Source organism: Melospiza georgiana, chromosome 7, assembly GCF_028018845.1.
Source record: "Melospiza georgiana isolate bMelGeo1 chromosome 7, bMelGeo1.pri, whole genome shotgun sequence".
Classification (NCBI taxonomy): domain Eukaryota; kingdom Metazoa; phylum Chordata; class Aves; order Passeriformes; family Passerellidae; genus Melospiza; species Melospiza georgiana.
In genome coordinates, this window is record NC_080436.1 from 31,400,257 (window position 1) to 31,416,072 (window position 15,816).

Below are 15,816 nucleotides of genomic sequence, written 5' to 3' on the forward strand. Positions count from 1 at the left end.
CAGAAGGGGAACCCTGAAAGCTTTTCTCCTCACCTGAAGGTGGCACCACTGGTGGGTCAGGATCTGTTCCATTATCAGTATTGTTTCCTGCAAAAGGGAAGAGAAGAGCCATGATAGCACTGCCTAGCATCTACTGCTCAAAAAGCCCTCGGAAATGCCGTCTTCTTGCTCTCATAATCCTTCTTTCAAACCCTGCTCTTGGAACCCTCCATACCACATGTGCATTTCCCCTGGTGGCCTTTGGCACAGGCTCATGTGAGTGGTAGCCAGAGGCACAAAGTCTTTGCCAGAGCTGGGCCATCAGGATGTGAAGGTGACTCCGGGGATGCTGAGCACATCCCTCCCCAGCATCAGGCTGGGAGTGGAGGATAACAGGCACAGTCTTCCTCGTGCTGCCCAGCCATGGTCCCTGGTCTCTCCCTGCTGGGCTGTGCCCCACATCCCTCCCTGCCCATACTCCAACAGCCTCAGGAACAACTCCCTGCAGGGCCTTGGGCACCGCTTTACATGGAAACCCTGGTACCCTGCAATCCACCCACCAGCACAGGAGGCAACGTCAGCAGGCATGGAATGAGCAACCTCCTCAAATGTCCCACCACACATTCCCCTTGGAGAATGACCAGCAGGGAAAGATGGAAGAGTGGAAGATTTTTCAAGGTCATGGTCTGGGTAACTTTGACTCCAATGGGAGAAGAACTCAGAGAAACCCAGGCAGGGGAACTTCTCCCTGCTTGGAGAAATTCAGCGCTCCCTGGAACCTGGTTATTGCCAGCAGTCCCCAGAAGGGGAACCCTGAAAGCTTTTCTCCTCACCTGAAGGTGGCACCACTGGTGGGTCAGGATCTGTTCCATTATCAGTATTGTTTCCTGCAAAAGGGAAGAGAAGAGCCATGATAGCACTGCCTAGCATTTACTGCTCAAAAAGCCCTTGGAAATGCCGTCTTCTTGCTCTCATAATCCTTCTTTCAAACCCTGCTCTTGGAACCCTCCTTACCACATGTGCATTTCCCTTGGTGGCCTTTGGCACAGGCTCATGTGAGTGGTAGCCAGAGGCAAAAAGTCTTTGCCAGAGCTGGGCCATCAGGATGTGAAGGTGACTCCGGGGATGCTGAGCACATCCCTCTCCAGCATCAGGCTGGGAGTGGAGGATAACAGGCACAGTCTCCCTCGTGGTGCCCAGCCATGGCCCCTGGCCTCTCCCTGCTGGGCTGTGCCTCGCATCCCTACGTGCCCATGCTCCAACAGCCTCAGGAACAGCTCCCTGCAGGGCCTTGGGCACCCCTTTACATGGAAACCCTCGTACCCTGCAATCCACCCAGCGGCACAGGAGGCAACATCAACATGCATGGAATGAACAACCTCCTCAAATGTCCCACCACACATTCCCCTTGGAGAATGACCAGCAGGGAAAGATGGAAGAGTGGAAGATTTTTCAAGGTCATGGTCTGGGTAAGTTTGTCTCCCATGGGAAAAGAACTCAGAGAAACCCAGGCTGGGGAACTTCTCCCTGCTTGGAGAAATTCAGCGCTCCCTGGAACCTGGTTACTGCAAGCTGTCCCCAGAAGGGGAACCCTGAAAGCTTTTCTCCTCACCTGAAGGTGGCACCACTGGTGGGTCAGGATCTGTTCCATTATCAGTATTGTTTCCTGCAAAAGGGAAGAGAAGAGCCATGATAGCACTGCCTAGCATCTACTGCTCAAAAAGCCCTCGGAAATGCCGTCTTCTTGCTCTCATAATCCTTCTTTCAAACCCTGCTCTTGGAACCCTCCTTACCGCATGTGCATTTCCCTTGGTGGCCTTTGGCACAGGCTCATGTGAGTGGTAGCCAAAGGCACAAAGTGTTTGCCAGAGCTGGGCCATCAGGATGTGAAGGTGACTCCGGGGATGCTGAGCACATCCCTCCCCAGCATCAGGCTGGGAGTGGAGGATGACGGGCACAGTCTCCCTCGTGGTGCCCAGCCATGGTCCCTGATCTCTCCCTGCTGGGCTGTGCCCCACATCCCTCCCTGCCAAAGCTCCAGCAGCCTCAGGAACAACTCCCTGCAGAGCATTAAGCAACCCTTTACATGGAACCCCTTGTACCCCGCAATCCACCCAGCGGCACAGGAGGCAAAGGCAACAAGCATGACATGAGCAACCTGCCCTAACCTTCCCCAACACATTTGCTTTACAACAAGACTGGCAGGGAAAGATGGAAGAGTGGAGGACTTTTCAAGATCATGGTCTGGATAACTTTGCATGCAGTGGGAGAAGAACTCTGAGAAACCAAGGCAGGGGAAATCCTCTCTGCTGGGTATCTCCAGTGATTGCGGCAACCTGACTACCGCAAGCTGTCCCCAGAAGGGGAAGCCTGAAAGTTTTCTCCTCACCTGAAGGTTCTGAGGTTGGCACCACTGGTGGGCTAGGATCGGTTCCATTTTCAGTATTGTTTCCTAGAAAAGGGAAGAGAAGAGACATGGCAGCACTGCCTAGCATTGGCTGCTCAAAAAACCCTGGGCAATTTGGTGTTCTTGCTCTCACAGTCCTTCTCTCACTCCCTGCTATTGTACTCCTCCTTACCAGTAGCAGGTCTGTATCCTCCCTGCCTTTCCCCTCCAGGGGACAATTGCTGAGTTGTAGAATCCCTGCAGCAGCACTGGCTCTCAGAGCAGGCTCTGAGGCATCCCAGGCACGAGCACACAGGCTCTGCACTTGGCACTGCCAGACCATCCTTTAAAACTCCATCTGTTCTCTTCCAGAGCAGTGGAAGGATGACTGCCATTGCTAACACACACTCCTGTGCTCTAACAGATTCTGACACCAGGCTATTTGCTTTCCAGCAATGCTTCTTCTTCTACATGCTCATCAGCAGTGTCTAGGCCGATCATCCGGGGCACAGCCTGCACATCTGCACTCCCCCATAGTGCCCTTTGGCACAGGCTCATGGCTGGAAGCCAGAGGCAAAAAGTCTTTCCAAAGCGGAGACATTGGATGGGGAGGAGACCGGGTGGCAGGAGGGATGTGCCTGTGCAAGCCCACCATGGAGGAAGAGCTGAGGGACAGATGGGGCTGCCCCTCCTCAGGGTGATCCCAGCAGGAGCTTTGACCCTCCTGGTTGGGGCATCCCAGCATCAGGCTGGGAGTGGAGGATGACAGACACAGTCTGCCCCCTTGGTGCCCAGCCACGGCCCTTGGCCTCTCCCTGCTGGGCTGTGCCCCACATCCCTCCCTGCCCAAGCCCCAACAGCCTCAGGAACAGCTCCCTGCAGCACCTTGGGCACCTCTTTACATGGAAACCCTGGTACCCTGCAATCCACTCAGCGGTACAGGAGGCAAAGGCACCAAGCATGGAATCAGCAGCCTACCGTAACCTTCCCCAACACAATTCCTTCAAAACAAAGACCAGCATAGAAAGATGGAAGAATGGAAGATTTATCAAGATCATGGTCTAGGTAACTTTAACTCCAGTGGGAGAAGAACTCTGAGAAACCCAGGCAGGGGAGCCTTTCCCTGCTTGGCTATCTGCAGTGCTCCCTGGAACCTGCAGACTGCAAGCTGTCCCCAGAAGGGGAAGCCTGAAATCTTTTCTCCTTACCTGAAGGTTTTGTTGGTGGCACCACTGGTGGCTTAGTAGCTGTCTCATTATCAGTATTGTTTCCTGAAAAATGAAAGACAAGAGACATGGCAGCACTGCCTAGCATTGACTCTTCAAAAAAATATTGGGCAATTCTGTCTACTTTCTCTCACAGATCTTCTCTCACACTCTACTCTTGGACTCCTCCATAGCACATCTGCACTCCCCCACAGCGGATTTGGCACAGGCTCATGTGGCTGGAAGCCAGAGACACAAAGACTTTCCCAAAGCTGGATGATCAGGATGGGGAGGTGACTCTGGGGATGCTGAACACATCCCTCCCCAGCATCAGGCTGGGAGTGGAGGATGACGGGCAAGGCTGCCCCATGGAGCCCAGCCACGGCCCCTGGCCTCTCCCTTCTGGGTTGTGCCCCACATCCCTCCCTGCCAAAGCTCCAACACCCTCAGGAACAGCTCCCTGCAGGGCCTTGGGCACCTCTTTACATGGAACCCCTTGTACCCCACAGTCCATGCCCTCCGACACAGGAGGCAAAGGCACCAAGCATGGAATCAGCAGCCTGCTCTCATCTTCCCCCACACATTTGCTTTACAACAAGATCAGCGTGGAAAGAGGGAAGAGTGGAAGATTTTTCAAGATCATGGTCTGGGTAACTGTGCCTACAATGGGAGAACTCAAGAGAAACCCAGCCAGGGGAACTCCCCACTCCTTGGGTATCTGCAGTGATCCCTGGAACCTGCTTACTGCAAGCTGTCCCCAGAAGGGGAAGCCTGAAAGCTTTTCTCCTTACCTGAAGGTTCTGTTGGTGTCACCTCTGGTGGCTCAGTAGCTGTCTCATTATCAGTATTGTTTCCTGAAAAATGAAAGACAAGAGACATGGCAGCGCTGCCTAGCCTTGACGGCTGAAAAAGCCTTGATGAATTCTGTGGTCTTCCTCTCACACTCCTTCTCTCACACCCTACTCTTGGACTTCTCCTTACCAGATCTGCACTCCCTCACAGTGGCCTTGGGCCCAGCTCATGTGGCTGGAAGCACAAAGACTTTCCCAAAGCTGGATGATCAGGATGGGGAGGTGACTCTGGGGATGCTGAACACATCCCTCCCCAGCATCAGGCTGGGAGTTGAGGATGACGGGCACAATCTGCCGCTTTGTGCCCAGCCAGGGCCCCTGGCCTCTCCCTGTGGGGCTGTTCCCCACTTCTCTCCCTGCCCATGCTCCAGCAGCCTCAGGAACAACTCCCTGCAGGGCCTTGGGCACTCTTTGAGAGGATCACCTTCTACCCAGGCCTGGTGCGACAGGCAAAGGCACCAAGCATGGAAAGAGCAACCTGCTCTCATCTTCCCCCACACATTTGCTTTACAACGAGATCAGCGTGGAAAGAATGAAGAGTGGAAGACTTTTTAAGATCATGGTCTGGGTAGCTTTGCCTACAATGGGAGAACTCAAGAGAAACCCAGGCAGGGGAACTCCCCTCTCCTTGGGTATCTGCAGTGCTCCCTGGAACCTGCTGACTGCAATCTGTCCCCGGAAGGAGAAGCCTGAAAGCTTTTCTCCTTACCTGAAGGTACTGTTGGTGGCACCTCTGGTGGCTCAGTAGCTGTCTCGTTATCAGTATTGTTTGCTGAAAAATGAAAGACAAGAGACATGGCAGCACTGCCTAGCATCGACTCTCCAAAAAGACTTGATGAATTCTCTGCTCTTTCTCTCATAGTCCTTCTCTCACACCCTGCTCTTGGAGTCCTACTTTCCACATCTGCAGTCTCCTATGCTGGCATTTGGCACAGGTTCGGGTGGCTGGAAGCCAGAGGCACAAAGTCTTTCCCAAAGCGGGGCCATTGTGATGGGAACGTAATGCTGGGGATGCTGAGCACATCCCATCCCAACATCAGGCTGGGAGTGGAGGTTGATGGGCACAGTCTGCCCCTTGGTACACAGCCATGGCCCCTGGCCTCTCCCTGCTGGGCTGTGCCCCACATCCCTCCCTGCCAAAGCTCCAACACCCTCAGGAACAGCTCCCTGCATGGCCTTGGGCACCCTTTTGCATGGAAGCCCTTGTACCCCACAATCCATGCCCTCCGACACAGGAGGCAAAGGCACCAAGCATGGAATCAGCAGCCTGCCCTAATCTTCCCCAACTCATTTCCTTTACAAAAAAGACCAACAAGGAAAAATGGAAGGGAAGAACTTATACGCAACCAGCATCTGGATAACTTTGTCTCACACGGGAGAAGAATTCAGAGAAACCCAGGCAGGGGAACTCCCCACTCCTTGGGTATCTGCAGTGCTCCCTGGAACCTGCAATCTGTCCCCGGAAGGGGAAGCCTGAAAGCTTTTCTCCTTACCTGAAGGTACTGTTGGTGGCACCACTGGTGGCTCAGTAGCTGTCTCATTATCAGTATTGTTTCCTGAAAAATGAAAGACAAGAGACAAGGCAGCACTGCCTAGCATTGACGGCTGAAAAAGCCTTGATGAATTCTGTGGTCTTCCTCTCACACCCTACTCTTGGACTTCTCCTTACCACATCTGCACTCCCTCACAGTGGCCTTGGGCCCAGCTCATATGGCTGGAAGCCTGAGGCACAAAGACTTTCCCAAAGCTGGATGATCAGGATGGGGAGGTGACTCTGGGGATGCTGAGCACATCCCTTCCCAACATCAGGATGGGAGTGCAGGATGATGGGCACAGTCTGCCCCATGGTGCCCAGCCATGGACCCTGGCCTCTCCCTGCTGGGCTGTGCCCCACATCCCTCCGTGCCAAAGCTCCAGCAGCCTCAGGAACAGCTCCCTGCAGGGCCTTGGGCACCCCTATGAGAGCATCACCTTCTACCCAGGCCAGGTGCGACAGGCAAAGGCACCAAGCATGGAAAGAGCAGCCTGCTCTCAACTTCCCCCACACATTTGCTTTACAACGAGATCAGCGTGGAAAGAGGGAAGAGTGGAAGATTTCTCAAGATCATGGTCTGGGTAACTGTGCCTACAATGGGAGAACTCAAGAGAAACCCAGCCAGGGGAACTCCCCTCTCCTTGGGTATCTGCAGTGCTCCCTGGAACCTGGTTACTGCAAGCTGTCCCCAGAAGGGGAAGCCTGAAAGCTTTTCTCCTTACCTGAAGGTACTGTTGGTGGCACCACTGGTGGCTCAGTAGCTGTCTCATTATCAGTATTGTTTCCTGAAAAATGAAAGACAAGAGACATGGCAGCACTGCCTAGCACTGACGGCTGAAAAAGCCTTGATGAATTCTGTGGTCTTCCTCTCACACTCCTTCTCTCACACTCTACTCTTGGACTTCTCCTTACCAGATCTGCACTCCCTCACAGTGGCCTTGGGCCCAGCTCATGTGGCTGGAAGCCAGAGGCACAAAGACTTTCCCAAAGCTGGATGATCAGGATGGGGAGGTGACTCTGGGGATGCTGAACACATCCCTCCCCAGCATCAGGCTGGGAGTTGAGGATGACGAGCACAATCTGCCGCTTTGTGCCCAGCCAGGGCCCCTGGCCTCTCCCTGTGGGGCTGTTCCCCACTTCTCTCCCTGCCAATGCTCCAGCAGCCTCAGGAACAACTCCCTGCAGGGCCTTGGGCACCCTTTGAGAGGATCACCTTCTACCCAGGCCTGGTGCGACAGGCAAAGGCACCAAGCATGGAAAGAGCAGCCTGCTCTCATCTTCCCCCACACATTTGCTTTACAACGAGATCAGCGTGGAAAGAATGAAGAGTGGAAGACTTTTTAAGATCATGGTCTGGGTAGCTTTGCCTACAATGGGAGAACTCAAGAGAAACCCAGGCAGGGGAACTCCCCACTCCTTGGGTATCTGCAGTGCTCCCTGGAACCTGCTGACTGCAATCTGTCCCCGGAAGGAGAAGCCTGAAAGCTTTTCTCCTTACCTGAAGGTACTGTTGGTGGCACCTCTGGTGGCTCAGTAGCTGTCTCGTTATCAGTATTGTTTGCTGAAAAATGAAAGACAAGAGACATGGCAGCACTGCCTAGCATCGACTCTCCAAAAAGACTTGATGAATTCTCTGCTCTTTCTCTCATAGTCCTTCTCTCACACCCTGCTCTTGGAGTCCTACTTTCCACATCTGCAGTCTCCTATGCTGGCATTTGGCACAGGTTCGGGTGGCTGGAAGCCAGAGGCACAAAGTCTTTCCCAAAGCGGGGCCATTGTGATGGGGACGTAATGCTGGGGATGCTGAGCACATCCCATCCCAACATCAGGCTGGGAGTGGAGGTTGATGGGCACAGTCTGCCCCTTGGTACACAGCCATGGCCCCTGGCCTCTCCCTGCTGGGCTGTGCCCCACATCCCTCCCTGCCAAAGCTCCAACACCCTCAGGAACAGCTCCCTGCATGGCCTTGGGCACCCTTTTGCATGGAAGCCCTTGTACCTCACAATCCATGCCCTCCGACACAGGAGGCAAAGGCACCAAGCATGGAATCAGCAGCCTGCCCTAATCTTCCCCAACTCATTTCCTTTACAAACAAGACCAGCAAGGAAAAATGGAAGGGAAGAACTTATACGCAACCAGCATCTGGATAACTTTGTCTCACACGGGAGAAGAATTCAGAGAAACCCAGGCAGGGGAACTCCCCACTCCTTGGGTATCTGCAGTGCTCCCTGGAACCTGCAATCTGTCCCCGGAAGGGGAAGCCTGAAAGCTTTTCTCCTTACCTGAAGGTACTGTTGGTGGCACCACTGGTGGCTCAGTAGCTGTCTCATTATCAGTATTGTTTCCTGAAAAATGAAAGACAAGAGACAAGGCAGCACTGCCTAGCATTGACGGCTGAAAAAGCCTTGATGAATTCTGTGGTCTTCCTCTCACACCCTACTCTTGGACTTCTCCTTACCACATCTGCACTCCCTCACAGTGGCCTTGGGCCCAGCTCATATGGCTGGAAGCCTGAGGCACAAAGACTTTCCCAAAGCTGGATGATCAGGATGGGGAGGTGACTCTGGGGATGCTGAGCACATCCCTTCCCAACATCAGGATGGGAGTGCAGGATGATGGGCACAGTCTGCCCCATGGTGCCCAGCCATGGACCCTGGCCTCTCCCTGCTGGGCTGTGCCCCACATCCCTCCGTGCCAAAGCTCCAGCAGCCTCAGGAACAGCTCCCTGCAGGGCCTTGGGCACCCCTATGAGAGCATCACCTTCTACCCAGGCCAGGTGCGACAGGCAAAGGCACCAAGCATGGAAAGAGCAGCCTGCTCTCAACTTCCCCCACACATTTGCTTTACAACGAGATCAGCGTGGAAAGAGGGAAGAGTGGAAGATTTCTCAAGATCATGGTCTGGGTAACTGTGCCTACAATGGGAGAACTCAAGAGAAACCCAGCCAGGGGAACTCCCCTCTCCTTGGGTATCTGCAGTGCTCCCTGGAACCTGCTTACTGCAAGCTGTCCCCAGAAGGGGAAGCCTGAAAGCTTTTCTCCTTACCTGAAGGTACTGTTGGTGGCACCACTGGTGGCTCAGTAGCTGTCTCATTATCAGTATTGTTTCCTGAAAAATGAAAGACAAGAGACATGGCAGCACTGCCTAGAACTGACAGCTGAAAAAGCCTTGATGAATTCTCTGCTGTTTCTCTCATAGTCCTTCTCTCACACCCTGCTCTTGGACTCCATCTTACCACATCTGCAATCTCCCATGCTGGCATTTGGCACAGGTTCAGGTGGCTGGAAGCTAGAGGCTCAAAGGCTTTCCCAAACCTGGGCCTTCGTGATGGGGACCTGATGCTGGGGATGCTGAGCACATCCCTTCCCAACATCAGGCTGGGAGTGGAGGATGACGGGCACAGTCTGCCCCTTGGTACACAGCCACGGCCCCTGGCCTCTCCCTGCTGGGCTGTGCCCCACATCCCTCCCTGCCCATGCTCCAACAGCCTCAGGAACAGCTCCCTACAGGGCCTTGGGCAACTCTTTACATGGAACCCCTTGTACCCCACAATCCATGCCCTCCGACACAGGAGGCAAAGGCACCAAGCATGGAATCAGCAGCCTGCCCTAATCTTCCCCAACTCATTTCCTTTACAAAAAAGACCAACAAGGAAAAATGGAAGAGAAGAACGTATACACAACCAGCATCTGGATAACTTTGTCTCACATGGGAAAAGAATTCAGAGAAACCCAGGCAGGGGAACTCCTCCCTGCTTGGGTATCTGCAGTGCTCCCTGGAACCTGCAATCTGTCCCCGGAAGGAGAAGCCTGAAAGCTTTTCTCCTTACCTGAAGGTTCTGTTGGTGTCACCACTGGTGGCTCAGTAGCTGTCTCATTATCAGTATTGTTTCCTGAATAATGAAAGACAAGAGACATGGCAGCACTGCCTAGCATTGACGGCTCAAAAAGCCTTGATGAATTCTGTGGTCTTCCTCTCACATCCTACTCTTGGACTTCTCCTTACCACATCTGCACTCCCTCACAGTGGCCTTGGGCCCAGCTCATATGGCTGGAAGCCAGAGGCACAAAGGCTTTCCCAAAGCTGGATGATCAGGATGGGGAGGTGACTCTGGGGATGCTGAGCACATCCCTTCCCAACATCAGGATGGGAGTGGAGGATGATGGGCACAGTCTGCCCCATGGTTGTCCAGCCATGGCCCCTGGCCTCTCCCTGCTGGGCTGTGCTTCACATCCCTCCCTGCCCATGCTCCAGCAGCCTCAGGAACAGCTCCCTGCAGGGCCTTGGACACCTTATTACATGGAACCCCTTGTACCCGGCAATCCACCCAGCTGCACAGGAGGCAAAGGCACCAAGCATGGAATCAGCAGCCTGCCCTAATCTTCCCCTACACATTTCCTTTACAACCAAGACCAGCAGGGACAGATGGAAGATTTTTCAAGATCATGGTCCCCGTAACTTGTTCTCCAGTGGGAGAAGAGCTCAGAGAAACCCAGGCAGGGGAACTCCTCCCTGCTTGGGTATCTGCAGTGCTCCCTGCAACCTGCAAGCTGTCCCTGGAAGGGGAAGCCTGAAAGATTTTCTCCTTACCTGAAGGTACTGTTGGTGGCACCACTGGTGGCTCAGTAGCTGTCTCATTATCGGTATTGTTTCCTGAGAAATGAAAGACAAGAGACATGGCAGCGCTGCCTAGCACTGACGGCTCAAAAAGCATTGGTGAATTCTGTGGTCTTCCTCTCACACTCCTTCTCTCACACCCTACTCTTGGACTTCTCCTTACCACATCTGCACTCCCTCACAGTGGCCTTGGGCCCAGCTCATGTGGCTGGAAGCCAGAGGCACAAAGGCTTTCCCAAAGCTGGATGATCAGGATGGGGAGGTGACTCTGGGGATGCTGAGCACATCCCTCCCCAGCATCAGGCTGGGAGTCGAGGATGACAGGCACAGTCTGCCCCTTTGTGCCCAGCCAGGGCCCCTGGCCACTCCCTGCTGGGCTGTGCCTCACATCCCTCCGTGCCCATGCTTCAACAGCCTCAGGAACAACTCCCTGCTGGGCCTTGGGCACCCCTTTGAGAGCATCACCTTCTACCCAGGCCTGTATTGACAGGCAAAGGCACCAAGCATGGAAAGAGCAGCCTGCTCTCATCTTCCCCCACACATTTGCTTTACAACAAGATCAGCGTGGAAAGAAGGAAGAGTGGAAGATTTTTCAAGATCATGGTCTGGGTAACTGTGCCTACAATGGGAGAACTCAAGAGAAACCCAGCCAGGGGAACTCCCCACTCCTTGGGTATCTGCAGTGCTCCCTGGAACCTGGTTACTGCAAGCTGTCCCCGGAAGGGGAAGCTTGAAAGCTTTTCTCCTTACCTGAAGGTACTGTTGGTGTCACCACTGGTGGCTCAGTAGCTGTCTCGTTATCAGTATTGTTTCCTGAAAAAGGGAAGACAAGAGACATGGCAGCACTGCCTAGCATCGACTCTCCAAAAAGCCTTGATGAATTCTGTGGTCTTCCTCTCACACTCCTTCTCTCACACTCTACTCTTGGACTCCTCCTGACCTCATCTGCACTCCCTCACTGCGGATTTGGCACAGGCTCATGTGGGTAGAAGCCAGAGGCACAAAGACTTTCCCAAAGCTGGATGATCAGGATGGGGGGGTGACTCTGTGGAGGCTGAACACATCCATCCCCAGTATCAGGCTGGGAGTGGTAGCTGACAGGCACAGTCTCTCCCTTGGTACACAGCCATGGCCCCTGGCCTCTCCCTGCTGGGCTGTGCCCCACATCCCTCCCTGCCCATGCTCCAGCAACCTCAGGAACAACTCCCTGCAGGGCCTGCGAACAGGCTGTCCCGGGCCTTCTCTTTGCATGGATCACCTTGTACCCAGGCCTGGTGCAATAGGCAAAGGCAACAAGCATGGAAAGAGTAGCCTGCCCTAATCTTCCCCAACATATTTGCTTTACAACAAAGACCAGCAGGGAAAGATGGAAGAGTGGAAGTTAGTCACAGCCAGGATCTGGGTAACTTTGTATGCAGTGTGAGAACTCAGAGAAACCCAGGCAGGGGAGCTCCTCCCTGCTTGGGTATCTGCTCCCTGGAACTTGGTTACTGCAAGCTGTCTGCAGAAGGGGAAGCCTGAAGGCTTTTCTCCTTACCTGGAGGTTCTGTGGTTGGCACCACTGGTGGGTTACCATCTGGTCCATCATCAGTACCTTTTTCTGAAGAAGAGAAGAGACATGGCAGCACGGCCTAGCATTCTCTGTTGAAAAAGCCTTGGGTAATTCTGTGCGTGTAGGACAAGAGCTGAGCAGCTAAATGCCGTGGATCTTTTTGAGGCTGAGCAGTCAAATTCCTGAGAGGCTTGCCCAGCATCTTGGCTCTCCCTGGCTTAGGTGCCTGTGTCACTTGGTGTGTCCTTGGCCCCCTTGTCCCCTAAGGGCTGTGCTTGTACACAAGGCCCTCACACAATGCCGTGTCTTCTGCTTTATGGCCGCTGCTGTGTCAGCCAAAGCTGTCACTTCCAGGGCAACCAGCCTCAGTCATCCTTGCAGGATCTGGTCGCAGGATTCCCCTGGGCATCTCCACAAGGATCCCCCTCTATCCAGGCCTGATGCAGGAGGTAAAGGCGCCAAGCACAGAAAGAGCCGCCTCCTCAACTCTTCCCCAGTGCTTCCCCCTTGCAGCAAAGAACAGCAGGGAAAGATAGACTTGTGGAGGGTATTCACAGCCTTGGTCTGGGTGCATGTGTCTACCCGGGGCGAGGAGTTCAGGGAAACCTCTGTGGGGGCTGCTGAGCTCCCTGGGACTGTTTCCAGAAGGGGCTGTCTGAGGGCTTTGCTCCTTACCTGTAGTTGTTGAGCTTGGTGTCACTGTTGTGGCAGCAGGTGTTTCAGCAGAGGCTTCTGATGGAGGGAAAAGAAAGGAGATGGCAGCACTAAGGAACTCTTTGCACACAGGACAATTGTTGAGTAAACAGGTCTGGGAGGAGCTGTGTGTGTGGCTGAGCAGCCACACCTCTGGGCAGCCTTACTCTGCCTTTTGTCAGCCCCAGGCCTCGAGCTGTGCTGAACAGATTCCTGTGGACATGGACAGCAGGCTATTTCTATTCCAGGAATGCTCCTTCTGCTACAGCATATCTGGAGTATCAAGACCTTCTTTCCCTGGACTACAGCTCTATGCATTTCTCTTCTATTCCTTTCCTGTCATCATTATTTCTGAATAAAGGGAACCCTGCGTGATACCAGCCAACTGGTGAAAATACTTCCTCAAACTTTGGTTTCAGCCTTTGTTATTGCTTTTATTTTTCCAAAATATTCTAGTTGTTTAAGTTGTTGGGTGTTTCTTTATTTAACCTGTGTCATTCTCAACTCTTGATAAAAGGAATGAGTTCGGGTTTGAGGGGTTTGTTGTGTTTTTCATAGATGTAGGAAGGATAAACCAACCTTGCTGATAAATATGTGATACTGAAAAATGGCCAGTTTGCATAATGTAATCTAACTTTAATCAGAATTACTTAATTATTATTATTAACTATTATTAAATAATCATTAATTTACAAGTTAAGAATAAACTTATTTACTCCGCATGAATGCTGCTGCAAGCATAATTTTATCTAAAGCATTAAAATCATACAGCTGAAAGACGAACATATTTGTGGCTAAAATCCGTGTCAGTATCACAGTCTGCACATCTCAGCAGACATTTGAAAAATAGACCCCACTTTTCTAGAGCTTTATAGAGCTTTGAAAATCCTAAGTGAGGAAAATCTTCTACAGTTTTTTTCTGATTGAAAACGCATCTCACATAGAAAAGGCACATGCAAAAGACAAGCAATCCATTAGCCTCCTCTAGGTGAAGGGGAGCATGAGCAATTGTGGCAGCTCCCTGCCAGGTCTCTTGCCCCCACTGGTCACTGAGTTCTATAAACAGCATTATTGTTCCCCAGTTAGTATAAATCAGTATTTTTCCTATAATTGTGATTATTTGAATCTCTGCTGGCCACAGGCAATGGATGTTGGGACGGCAACTTGTTACAGAGGTGGCTTTTTTTACAGCTGCTAGAGCTGTGAGGCTCTGGCTAGCCATCATCCAGGAGTACCCTTTGGACTCAGGAAGAACAGCATCCATGGTGTCAGCGGAGTGCATGAGCTGCAACTGAACCTTCTGGATGGACAAAGGTGGCTAATTTATGGCTCTGTTTGCCTAGATCTAAGCTTCTATGTATGGAAACAGGATGTGTTAACGGGCTTGGGCATTACCACTGTGATAAAGAAATGGATGTTACCACCAAGGATATACAACAGCAGAGACATCTGGCTGCTGAGCAGGGCAGGGCCTTTGCCAGTACTATTCAAATGGACACGTCCTGCAAAGCTTTTGCAATGTTTGCTTAGAATGAAAAAGGTTTCTGGGCAGATCTATCCTAATGCAAAGTCAGATCAAGTGAAAAATGGGTGTTGCTTTCAGCAAGTCTTGGCACAAGAATTTTCACATCTTGCTATTGCCTACAAGCCTCCAACCAGGAAAACAACCAACAGACAATCTTGAAGACTTCTATGTTTATGATTTACAGCTGAAAATTGGTCTGTAGCACACTGTGGATGTTGCTGGAAATACACCTGTTCATTCACAGTAGGCAACAGAGACCCACAACCATCTGCCACCAGTTGCAAGTTTAACAGGTCTTAATTCGGCTGATATCTCTGCAATTTTATCTTTGTATTAGCTAGGAATTCCTGTACTCTCACAGCTTCAAGCTGCTGCAAAACTCTTCATAGAGATGCTTTACTTCTGCTAATGTCTTCATCCCCTCATACCTCTCACCGAGTATCAGGAAAAGGCAGGTTTAGCTATAGGCTATGGCCCACAACTACCAACTTTGGCACAACGCCAGAAAATGTACTAAATGGCTTAAGGAATGACACCTTTAGTTTGAAGAGACTATGGTGCATAGTTTGAAGAGACTATGGTGCAACCCCCTTGAAAGCTGGTGGTGATGTTTCCATTAATTTATTTCAAAAGGAAAGAACAAAAGCTCAGTGAGCCCACTCAGAGGGAGCTGCTTTCCAGACTGGTTGGTTAAGGAGCCTCTGGCCAACAGGTACTGGGGTGGAACACTTGCACCTTTTGTTATGACTGTAACAGAGCTTGAATTACCTGGGTTTAGTATGAAAGTCCTGAAAACTGCTCTTGGAATAGGCTGAATTAGGTTAATCATAAGCACCAGTGATTTTCCATTGTTCTGCTAACAAGGAAAGCCGTTGGCTTACAGTGACATCTTTCATCATTAATTAATCAAAATCTAGACATGCTGAATTGTGTATCACAACTGGCTTCTCAACAGCTGCTGAAAGCACTAGAAAATCCATTCACTGCCACACAATAGCTGCCTTGATAAATCACAAAACAGAAGATAGTGGTTCTTACCTTTCAAAAGGCTCAGCACCAGGCCGAGGCACACAGCGAAGAACACAGAGCGTCTCATTGCCACTTGTGGTGCTGCTGGCAGTCGCTGCTAAGCCCCAGAGAAAGTGCCTTTCTCTCCTGGCGTCAGCTCATTTAAGGGCCCAGCCACAGGTAAAGAACTCAGCCCTGAGCTGACGTCATGGTGGCAAAGTGGCAAATGATAAATTCAAGCGGTGTTTTTCTTCCTCCTCAGGCTGGGAGGAGATTTCTGGACCTGCAGCGTTCTTCTTTTAAGTCATAAATACTTGAGATCTGTTGATACAAGGAAGTTACTGCTAAATAAGCTGACATGGGAACTGACAGTGCACCAGCTATCCCCTGCCAGCTTTCCATACCAACACCTTCCACGCAAATTAAATGAAGAGCACGGTATAATCTGTTCTTAAAGGGGAAGAGG

At 51.9% G+C, this 15,816-nt stretch overlaps 1 protein-coding gene across 1 annotated transcript in view; it reads right to left on the reverse strand.

Moving 5' to 3' along the window:
- The window catches only part of MUC13 (mucin 13, cell surface associated), a 30,618-nt gene extending 15,180 nt beyond the window's left edge, over positions 1 to 15,438 (reverse strand). Inside the window, exons 1-6 of the mRNA XM_058028509.1 lie at positions 15,381 to 15,438; positions 12,110 to 12,172; positions 11,323 to 11,385; positions 5,131 to 5,193; positions 4,362 to 4,556; positions 3,574 to 3,636 (exon numbers count right to left, since the gene is read on the reverse strand). Coding sequence (XP_057884492.1) covers positions 3,574 to 3,636; positions 4,362 to 4,556; positions 5,131 to 5,193; positions 11,323 to 11,385; positions 12,110 to 12,172; positions 15,381 to 15,438 — 505 coding nt within the window. The remainder of the gene's footprint in view (positions 1 to 3,573; positions 3,637 to 4,361; positions 4,557 to 5,130; positions 5,194 to 11,322; positions 11,386 to 12,109; positions 12,173 to 15,380) is intronic.
- Positions 15,439 to 15,816: the final 378 nt, after the last annotated feature.